General features: G+C 43.5%; 1 protein-coding gene across 1 annotated transcript in view; it reads right to left on the minus strand.

Moving 5' to 3' along the window:
- DAPK2 (death associated protein kinase 2) overlaps window positions 1-12,167 on the minus strand; it is a 106,078-nt gene that overhangs the window by 89,939 nt on the left and 3,972 nt on the right. Inside the window, exon 2 of the mRNA XM_082255128.1 lies at window positions 8,358-8,457. Coding sequence (XP_082111254.1) covers window positions 8,358-8,419 — 62 coding nt within the window. The 5' untranslated portion in view covers window positions 8,420-8,457. The remainder of the gene's footprint in view (window positions 1-8,357; window positions 8,458-12,167) is intronic.

A 12,167-nucleotide genomic window follows, 5' to 3' on the forward strand; every position in this document is an offset into this window, starting at 1 on the left:
ACATTGGTGGTAAGTGGGAAGAATGCTCCTTACATTGGTGGTACATGGGAAGAATGAAGAATGATCCCTACATTGGGGGTCAGTGGGAAGAATGCTCCTTACATTGGTGGTCAGTGGGAAGAATGAAGAATGATCCCTACATTGGTGGTCAGTGGGAAGAATACCCTTACTTGGTGCTCAGTGAAAAAAATACTACTTACATTGGGGGTCAGTGGGATGACTACTCCTTACATTGATGGGGAGTGCAAAGCATGCCCCCCTACAATGATGGTCAGAGGGAAAAATACCTCTTACATTGAGGGTCAGTGGGAAGAATGCTCCTTATATTGGTGGTCAGTGGAAAGAATACCCTTACTTGGTGCTCTGTGAAAAGAATACTACTTAAGTTAGGGGTCAGTGGGAAGACTACTTCTTAGTGGGAAGCATGCCCCCCTTACATTGGTGATCATTGAGTATAATACCCCTACATTGGTAGCAAGTGGGAAGAATTCCCATTAAATTGGTAGTTAGTGGGAAGGATGCCCTCTACATTAGTGGTCAGTGGGAAGAATAGCCATTGCATTCATTGTCAGTGGGAAGAATGCTCCTTACTTTGGTGGTCAGTGGGAAGAATACCCCTTACTGTACGTTGATTGTCTTTCGGAAGAATGCTCCTTAAATTGGTGGTCATTGTTCTAAATGCCCCCCCCCCCTCCCCCATTAAAGAGAACTAAAAAGATCATTGGTGTCACGCTGCTGACTGGAACTATGTAGGCACCATCAACTGGAAAGTCTATCAGCCACAGATCAAAGAACCCCTAGCAACCTCTGGAGGCACCTTAGGTTTTCACAGGGCCCTGGTTAAAATGGCTGACCAAGAGACTAAGTTGATGCCTTTGCTGACCCTCTTTCAAAGAGTCCCTTCCTAGTACCCTTGCTATGCCTGGTTCGATACCTTGAGTCACTAACCCAGAACAAACATACATGTCATTAGTTCTGATCTGCACACTTGTTCTCTGTAAGTGGCTCAACATACTAATACTTGTTTGGGCTAGCATGACAGCCAAGAAATGAGGGTTTTCATATGAAGATGTAAACCTGGCATATATTTCTCTCAGTAAAGCTCAAAGTGCCACCATTACCTATCAAACAAGCAGTTCTATGAAACAATTGCCTAGCTAAGTGCAAACATGTCACTCTATGAATCTCTTTTCTACTGATACTTGGTCATATATTCAATATATTGAATATATCAATTAATTAAAATGAATGTACAGCTAAAACTTTTTTAAGTGGTGGATAAAGTAAGAAAGGGTTCAAACACCTGCCAGTTTTTTTTTTTGCTGTCTTTGTACCATTGAGTCAATTTCCCTTCACTTTCTGTCCCAGAGTTACAACAGAAATTAAAAGAAATATCCGAAAGTGATGCAAATTCCCCCTTTAGGTCCTGTTTACAGCATATGCATTGGGTTGTGCTGGGTAAGGCAACCAAAACAAAGACAAGGTATTTTGCATTGTTTTCTAGGGAGCCAGTACATACTACATTGTGGTGGTATGCGCTTAAAAAAAGTATTACATGCAGAACATTCTTTCAGCATGTTTTGGTGCAAATCGCCACATCCCAATGCTGCTGTAGTGAATAGAACTGAATGCTTCAAATAAAAAAAAAGTAAACAGTGCAATGTGCAGTGCATTGGCACTTTTCCTTCCAGTGCACACCAGTGGCTGTGTGTTCAGCCCAGCTTGGTGGTTTTAATGGGGCCCTTAGACAGTTTTGCCTGGAACAGATGTCCCCATTAGAAGATTTCCCCTCACCTATTGTTCTGCTGGTGGCTCTAGCATTCTGGATTTCACCTCACATTCTCTATCAGACAAAGGTCAGCAGTACATGTAGAGGGGGAAATCTCCCCTAACAGTCAGCGATAAAAACTTGATAAGGGTCTAACTTTTCCCTAGTCTATTTAAAGCTAAGAGAAAGGTTTGCCTAGAGATATACTTTAAAGTGGAACTAAACCCTCCAATCCTTTAGAGTCAAGGAAGCTGCCATTTTGGCCTCTGTTTGATTTGCATTAGGCATGGTACTGCACATGTGATCAGTTATAACACCAACTTTTTTACTGTGACAGATATTCAAGGCCTGCCTTGAACGTAAGGCTGGCCATACAGTTTACAGTTTCATTCAACGTGTCAACACTTGATGTGGATGGAGGAATCCCTCTCGCTTAGTTATTGTATTCCGATTGGAGGGAGATTTCTCCGTTGTCTGCATACTCTGATCTCCACTAACTATAACTAGTGGCACTGATCGAAAGAAATTTTCCGACAGGCTGGTTGTACACAAGTCAATCAATAGATCAACTTGTGTATAACCAGCTTGCCCATACATGGATCAAAATTCAGTCGCTTCATGCTTAACTGCCCGAATTTCGATCCATGTATGGCCAGCTTAACTGTTTTGGGAAACAGTTAAATCGATGGGTTGTGTTTCCCCGTTCATGATCAAATACAATTACTACTTATATGTTTATGTGCCACATACGTCTGAAAACATAATGCTTTATAACAATTACTTTATGAGAGAAAAAAATGACACAAAATAAACTCAACAAAATTAGAGTGGCGTAGACAGCCACTTAAAAGAGTTTTCTTTTGAGAAATCATACCAACCTAGGTCCAATGCAGCATCTGTCCCTTGCCGGTTCTAAGGCTGAGAACTGAACAATTAAAGACCGCTGATCGCTCAGTTCTCAGTGCTCCATGAGAAGAGAGCTGGTGACTGTCATCACTGTCTGCACTGCCCCCCTGCGCTTACTGGAGCGCTGGGCTTCGGAGGGGGGGGGGGAGTGGCTGGCTCAGGCTCCCAGTGGCTTGCTGAGAGGCTGAGCCAGGTGCCGGTCCAGGCATCCCAGTGGATCCCTACCATATTGGGATCTTGTCCCAGCCTGGACAGGCTTCAGCCTGCTGTCTGCTGCAAACCGGTCACAGGCGTGCAAAACAAACTTTACTCCTGTGATCCATAGGGGAAATACAGCCAAACGAGAGCTTTGGCTGTACTTACCCTGTACAGCTCTTTTCTCATGAGCGGCCAGGAGGGTTTTATGACCCCCCCAGCCGGCTGCCCACCTAAATGCTAATATTTGTAATGTTCTGATACCTTTGGGTACCCTAATTACTCTTTCATAAGTGTATGCGCCCCACCATTCTCTTTTGGTAAGGTGCGCATACACCTTTAAGACTTATGCTGTCATCACTGAGCGCCGGACTGGATGGCTATTTAGATCGCCGGCTCTCACTCACATGTGTTCGTTCAAACTGCTTTGTGCCTTGATGCTAACCTGTCTTGAAGCTCTCATGCTTGCAAGCATACCTCGCTGTTGGAACCACGCTGCGCTGATCCCTGTATCCCGCTACCGGATCATCCGCTCTTGCCGAACCTCTCCTCTGCTACATTGCTATTAGTGATAAGTACCCCACAGGGGAAACCTCTATAACCTTCATACTAAAGCTTACACTATCTAGCTCTGCATACTAAGGACTATTACTACATCTGCATTTTCTAGGATTGCTAGCTCTTGAGCCTACTACCACCTGTTCTTGCACTGGGTTGATCTCTCTTGTATGTCCACCTGCTACTCTGTCATCTGCTACCATACATGATTGCTAAACCTATCTGCATCCCATCTGCTACTATCTTACTTTCAAGAACATTTCCTTTCAAGTGTCTGTCATCTACCATCTCTACCCAACCTGTCTCTTCAGCCTATCATCACTGTGTTACTATATACATAAGTCACTCTAGGAAACATCTTATTGAGTGTGTGTATTTACTTGCTGAATTGAGATCATCCACACATGATGAGTCATTGGGAGTTGGGATTGGTGTCTCAGCATTTCTCTAAATGACTACTGAAGTGGAATATTTCTGCAGCTGAAAATCCACATCATACATAAAACGCAGGAGCGTTACAATATTACAGCCTGACAGCAGGACTGTACACATGCCACAGCTGCATTGCTTTGCCATGGCATTTTAAACTCAGGCTGCAGAGTTTGATCGGTAGCGCTGTCTGTCAAATTCAACCATTGAGTGCTTGCGGTTGCAGTGTGAATTGTTACTACAATATGTTTCTTGGGTTTGAAAAAAAAAGCAGACTTTTAGCAGACAGAAGGATGTCCTCCTGAACACCTGCCAAACGCTGTTATACTACCCTCTGAAAAGCAGTTCACCTTCAGAAGGAAGTAAGAATTGCTACCTGTCTGAAAGAAGCCTGAGGCAGGCCTAGGCCTTGTTATGGGTCTTTGTTTGCAGCCCTGATAACACACATAGAGTTAATTGGACTCAAACGAGAACCAGTCTGTTGCTGAAATGGGTGCACTGCTTACAAATACAGGATGATGCAAGTCCAGATCACATGTAGAGTTCACCGAACCTTATTAGCAATGTCAACATGGCTAGTATCTGATGCAGGCAGAACTCCAGCTATCCCTGCTCCAAAACTGAACTCCAGACAAGCTATCCACTGTTGTGTAAACCTCAGCACTAGATGGCCAGAAATTATTATTTGACATGTAAAACAGCTACCTAATATGAATTTTAATTGTATATTTAACTGTTTGCCTGGATATCCTTATTTATATAATGTTGCATGCTTTATCTATGCACATAGTAATGCACTTAAAGAGGAAGTAAACTTCCCGCTATCTAATGTCTGTACCTATAGATAAACGTATTATAAGGCTTACCTATAGCCTATAGGTACTGTGTATATCTCCTAAACTTGCACCGTTTAGGAGATATTTACTGTACACTGCGCCGATGACATCATCGGTGCATGCGTTTTGAAGGAACGGCTGCCTGTGCCGTTTCTTCAGAGTTTTGTGCCGTGACCGGTGGCTCCCAAGTGCATGCGTGGGAGTGACGTCACGCGGCTCCAGCCAGTCACACAGCTTGAGTTTGCAGGACCCGGAAGGAAGACGGCATGTTTGGTTTTATAAATACTGTACATTAGGCAACGCAGCTATGTCCCTTTTTGTTGCTTCAGTGTATAGTCTGTCCCTTTAAACATAATGGTGTGCATCTTAGGGCTCATGCATACAGGACATTTAAAAAACACCAGCGCTGCTGCCAGAAAAAGGCAGCGTTAAAAAATGCTCTGTTAGCCACGTTTTTAAATAACGTTTATGGGTCGTTAATTGGCATTTTTCTTGCGTTCTGTGGCGTTTTTTTCAGTAAAAACACTCCCTATAATGTAAAAACCAATAAAAACGCCAAACGTGGCTAAAACCTTGTTACAGAGTTTAGCGGCGTTTTTTGCCATTTTGCATTTTTGCAGCTGAACAGCAACTGCTCCTGGATGCACAGGCTGTCTTTTTTTTCTACTGCCCCTAAACGCTTATGCCTCCAAACGCCTCTGAAAGTTTATGAGTGGATGGCTAACATGGAGGGGCGTTTAGAGGCAGGAACAAAAAAAAACGTCAAACGCCCCTAACAGCAACTGTGATAACGTCCTGTGTGCATGAGGCCCTAAAGTGTATCTATGGTCAACAAGTAAAATCTTACATTCATTTCCAAATTGCATTTAAATTATTTCTAGCTTTCTGCTATTAATCTGAGTGGTCTTGAAGTTTGTGAACTTCCCCACACATTTCCTTCCTTGAATTCTGTGACATGTAGTCCCTATACCCTATGAGTAGGCAATGCTGTGTCACACATTTCACAGAGCCTGCAGGAAATCCAGGAAGTTGTGCATAAAGATGGCCAGAAGACAGGCAGCACTTACAACATAAAAGGAGATTTTTCAAGTAAACTTATATTGGATTGTCAGATATAACTATTGTTTGTATTCTTATTACAATGCTGATGTTCTAAAATGAAAGTGTAGCTTCAAATATAGCTCCTTTAAATATGATCAGCTACACCCAATCAGCCATAACTTCACAACCACCCATCTAATATTGAGTAGGTCCCCTTTTGCTGCCAGAACAACGCCTTTTGCCCCCAAAACATCTCTGACCCGTGGAGGCATTGACCCAACTAGACCTCTCACGTCATATGGTATCTGGCACCAAGTTGCCAGTAGCAGATCCTTTAAGTCCTGTAATGGGCCATACACACTATAAGATTTTCTGAAGACTTTTTCCTTTAGACTTACCAAAACCATATAATATGAGGTCAAACCTAAGCACTTTCAATTTGTATGCAATCTGGCAGGCCCTTGCACTACATAGAAAAGGTAAATCTGAAGGAAATCTAACCACAAAAGTTGGATAGTGTGTATCCAGCTTAAGTTCCGAGGTGGGGCCACCATGGATCAGATTTGTTGTTCTAGCACATCCCACAGTTGCTCGAATGGATTAAGGTCTGGAGAATTTCCACCCAGTCAACACCGCACACTTTTGTTGTGCTCTTTAAACCATTCTTGAACCATTTTTGCAGAGTGGGAGGGTGCAATATCCTGCTGAAAGAGGCCACTGCCATCAGGGAATACAGTTTCTATAAAGTGGTGTACTTGGTCAGCAACAACTTCTAGGTAGCTGGTATTTGTCAAGTAACATCCACATACTGTAGATGGCAGGACCCAAGGTTTCAAAACAGAACATTGCCCAAAGGGTCACACTGCCTTTACCAGCTTGCCTTTTTCCTATACTGGATCCTGGTGCCATCTCTACCCCATGTAAGAGACACAAATGGACCCTGGCCATCCACATGATGTAAAAGAAAACATGACTCAACAGACCTGGCCAACATCTTCCATTACTCTGTGGTCCAGTTCTGATGTTCATGTGCCCATTGTAGGCCCTTTTGGCGGTGGACTCGGGTCAGCATGGGCATCCTGACAGTACACAGCTCCATACACAACAAACTGTGATGCCCATTTTTTTCTGCTACATCAACTTCATGACAACATATTTACCTGCTGCCTAATATATTCCACTGATTGCAGATGCCATTGTAATGAGATAAACAATGTTATTCACGTAAAGTATAACTAAAGGCAAAACTTTTTTTTGTTTTGGATGGAGTGGAGAGGGATTTGAATGCTTGTCAGTTTTTATTGTTGTCTATGCCCCTGTTAAAGGAGAAGTACAGCCAAAGCTTGTTTGGCTGTACTTCTCCTGTGGATCACAGGAGTGCAATTAGTTTTGCACTCCTGTGACCCATTTTTAGCAGACAGCAGGCTGAAGACCACTGTCTGCTGATGTCACAGAGCCGGTCCAGGCTCAGGCAAGATTGTGACAATGAAGTCGGGGATCCGCCTACATGCCTGGATTGGCACCTGGCTCAGCCTCTCAGCGAGAGCCTGAGCCGGCCACTCCCACCCTCTCCACAGCCCAGCGCTCCAGTTAGTGTTTGGGGGTGGGGGTTAAAGAGTAGAGAGCTGCTGACACACATTCATTAGCTCCCTGTTCATGGAGCTGTGAGAACTGAGCAATCAGCAGTGTTTGATAGCTCGATTCTCAGTCTTACAGCTGGCGGGAGACAGATCCAGCAAGGTAAATATGATTTAAAAAAAAAAGAAAAACGGTTTTGTCCTGTTTACCTTTATCATTGAAAGTGAAAATAAAAGAGAATCCCAAATTGTGGGTTGTCCCCAGAAAAGTGTTAGAGCCGGTTCACACTGAGGCGACACGACTCCTTACTACTTCGGGGGCGACTTGTGCATTACCATGCACCACGACTTTGGAGCGACTTGCAGGGACTTCACATAATGGAAGTCTATGCAAGTCGCTCGGAGGTCGCCCCGAAATAGTACAGGACCCTTTTTCTAAGTCGGAGCGACTTGTGTCCCTCCTATTTGAACGTGTCCTGTAGCGGTCAATGGACCGCGAGGGAGCGCAACTTTGTCAGGCTGACAAGTCGCCTGACAAGTCGCGCTAGTGTGAACCGGCTCTTAGAGAGTAAATCTTTCAACAGGAACACTACACAAGTTCTAGTGAACTGGGGGTCCCCAAAGGATTTCCCTTATTTGCAGGGATTTCCTCTAACTTCCTCTTTGTCTATGAGACAGGAAGTGATGGGAAACCTCCTCAATGTGACACAGATGATGAAATAAGATCTGACAGGGGTTATAACCCTCCCTTGCTCTATCCAAAATTAAAAAAAAAAGAAGTTTTGTCTATATAAAATTATGGTTGATTGATGAGTATTAATTTGTTGACGGGTGATGCTGCAGCTGAAATCTGAGATTGCAACTTTTCATTTTGGCAAGTGTCCTACAATGCTACAAAGAACTATCCCAATCAAGAGTCTGCAAATCAAAATGTAAAAGAAAATCCCCACAGATCCTATTTAACTACAGAAGCAAAATGTGGGGCAGCCAGATGAGTCAGGTTATTATTTTAGACTCTATAATCATAGTAAATAAGCCTCAGGTTACCTTCCAAGTTCATCTGATATGACGTACAAGTCTTCCACCTTCTGTTGTTTGAATACAGCCATGCTGGCTCTTCACATCACAGGGACATCATTGGAGAGATCTGCAGAGATCAGAGAAGAGTGTATAGAACAGATAGGAACTGGCTGGAAACAAGAAGATTCCTGGGCAGAGGAGTTGGTACCCAGGGACCTTCTGGCTGGCATACAGTGAACCGTATACATACATACAGTAATGATCTCAGCACACAAACTGCCCTCTACCTCATATTACCAGCACAGACTTGAATCACATTGTGTCGCTCATCACTGAGCACATATCTCACATGTTTTCTTCTCATCAGTCAAGTTATATCATGCTACTACACGCGCACCTAACTCCACATAAGGCTTACTATGAATGAAACTGTGCATGTGGAATAATCAAGGGTAATGCCCTACCACCAATCATGTTATCACAGCTCCCAACTACCCCTTTTTTCTTTTTCTACCATTTAGGGTTGATGCCTAGATCTGTATAAACTAATATTTAAATAATACTGTTCTCTTCTGTTCTACTTTTATTTTTTTTACTATTATGAAGAAAATGAAAGAATTCACTGTGTAAATGTCCCAGAATTCACACATGCGTTGCAAATAATTCCCATAATGTGTCTGTCATGTTGGTTTCCTATGATCATCATCTCCATCTAGTGGCCAGAATGCAGTATTTTTCTGATATATAACTCAATACCTCCAGTATTTTACTGATATACACAAAGATGCACAACAGTCCATACTCAGTATACAGTGGAGATTCCCTGGCTCAGACATGGCAGAGACTGATCAAAAGCCTCCTGGGCTGCATGATGTCAGTATCCCAGAAGGATTCAGGATGGGAGGAGGGGAACATCATTATTGCCCAGGTGAAAAACCCAGAAGTGTGGGGCAGGGACCTGCTGAAATAATACCCAACAACCCCCCCCCCCACACCCCCCAAAGAAAAATCCAATTGTGTAATTGGTCAGGGCAGGAGGAAAACCATGGAAGGCCATCAATAGGGTTAAGGTCTGATTTCATCATTATGTGTGAATTTCAAACAGGAACTGATTACTTGAGCAAAACTTAGATTGGCCACTTCTCTAAAAGGCTGCTGTGACTTTTGACAATTTGGTTGAGAGCTACTACATAACAGTAGAACAAAATTTTGCAATAATAGTTAAGCCAAAGATCAATGAAACCTTAGGGTTTCTCCACTGGTGGCTAGAAGTTCCTTGAGCAGTAAGCAGTAGAATACTGACTTCCCTTCTGATGTAGTTCTGGCATCAATATCACTCAGCAAAGCCAATGCTACATGAGAAGTGAAGCTTCTTTTGTCCTGTAAATGTAACCAACAACAGTGATGATCTTTTAGCTTTGTGCAAAAGGGTAATTCCACCAATGTTACATGGCATTACACTGATCGCCAAGGTAAGGGGGCACTACACTGAATCCACCATGGTAAGGGGCCACTATTTGACCATTAATGTAAGGGGGGCTTTACCCAGACCACCAATGTAAGGGGACACTAGAATGGCCACCGATATAAGGAGGCTCTACACTGACCACCAATATAAGGAGCCACTATATTGACCATCAATGCAAGGGGGGTTTTACACTGACCACCAATGTAAGGGGCCACTATATTGACCATCAACGTAAGGGGGGCTTTACCCTGACCACCAATGTAAGGGGGCACTAGACTGGTCACCAATATAAGGGGGGTCTAGACTAGTGATCGACCGATATCGTTTTTTATTGCCAATACCGATATTTTGGTCATCGCATATCGGTATCGGGCGATATTGGCAGATATTTTCGTACATTAAAAAAACATTTTATTTATTTATTTATTTTTTACAGGTACTCTTGTGAAGGGATCTGGGGTCAAACCCCTCCTCTGCACTTAAAAGCATTCAAAATGCCAAGTTTGGCTGTTTTGAATGCTGTAATTTTTTTAAATTTGGCGCCATGATGTCATGACATCACTTCCGGGTTTTTACATGGAGACCCCATCAGAGCCGAATGCGGCTTTGATCGGGTCTTCTCTTCGACGTTCGTGCAGGCTGGTTGCCCAGGTCTTGCGTGGGACGAGAGACCCGGGCGAGCTGCGGAAGGCAGCGGGGGGGGGGGCATCCCCTCCCGCTCCTTGTAATGACAGCCAAGCAGCTTCTCAGCCGCATCAGTTGTCATTACAAGACAGCCGACCGTCGACTATGGACGCCGGTACCGGGGTGATGCCTCTAGCTGCAGGCATCACTCCGGTACAAGCAATTTTCCGAAATATCGGCAATATTGGTAACCTCAGGGGCCGATTCCGATATATCGGGAGAACACATATCGGCCCCCCATATATTAGCTTTGCCGATAATTGGTCGATCCCTAGTCTACACTGACCACCAATGTAAGGGCCACTATATTGACCATCAATGTAAGGGAGGCTTTACCCTGACCACCAATGTAAGGGGGCACTAGACTGGCCACGAACCCAAGGTGGCACTACACTGACCACCAAAGTAAGGGGCCACTATATTGACCATCAATGTGAGGGGGGCTTTACCCTGACCACCAATGTAAGGGAGCACTAGACTGGCCACCAATATATGAGGGCTCTACATTGACCACCAATGTAAGAGGGCTCTACACTGAACACCAATGTAAGAGGCAACTACACTGACCACTAATGTAAGAGGCACTACATTGATCACCAGTGTAAGGGGGCACTACACTAACCACTAATGTAAGGTATCGTTACAATAGCCACCAAAATAAGGGGCACCACACTGACCACCAGTGTAAGGAGGGATTACACTGACCATTAATGTAAGGAGTAGCTACGCTGACCACTAGTGTAAGGGGCACTACAATGACCACCAGTGTAAGGGGGCATTCTACTGACCTCCAATGTTAGGGGGGATTACACTGACTATCGATGTAAGGGCGCACTACACTGCCCACCAATGTAGGGGGCTCTACACTGACCATCAATGTCAGGGAGCACTACAAAGACCACCAACGTAGGGGGCTTTACATTGTTCTCTAAATAAATAACTGACATAAAAAAGCTTGCCTATATTAAAATACATGCATTACGTGTGAACCCAATTTGACAGCTAAATGAATGTACATTCAATAAATGACTTCTTTATATATTCAAGTTCCCCTTTATTTTCCTGCTTACAATCAAACTAATAAATTGCTGATATCCACGATGGATATCAGTTATCCGTTCCGTGGTAAGAAATAAAGCTATGGTCCCACATATATCCTGGGATGATATTCAGGGAGTTTTACTTCCTGCAGTCCATTACTTGCCCCTTGTGCTCAAATACTTAAATACCTATGGGTATGTAACAGATCAATCCCAACCCAACGGACTCCAATGACCATGAAGTATAGAGGGCGCTGCTCCTAAACCCTAACAGCTACTTTACACCAGATGCAGTCAGGGGCATTTTTAAATGCAGCATAAACTTAGTACAAATACATATGCAAAAAAACAGAAAAACACAAAAACAAATGTAATCCAATGAGCTTAGTTTACACCATTGCAGTATTTTTATGGTGCTGCATTTTTTGAACGTACGCAAATGCATGTAAAAGCAACTTAAACAAAGAGTCTGCACCTGGGACCTTCTCCTCTTTGACCTCCAAAGGTTGCAATATATGTTGTAATTTGAGCGTACAATCTGTATACAATGTATTTTCGATTTCCTCTCATACTCCAGCTCTGCTATACAGTGGATTGCAAGAGGCTCATAAAAAAGGTAAATTGACATACTAAACTATCAAAATA

Source organism: Pelophylax lessonae, assembly GCF_965119305.1.
Source record: "Pelophylax lessonae genome assembly, chromosome: 4".
Taxonomy (NCBI): domain Eukaryota; kingdom Metazoa; phylum Chordata; class Amphibia; order Anura; family Ranidae; genus Pelophylax; species Pelophylax lessonae.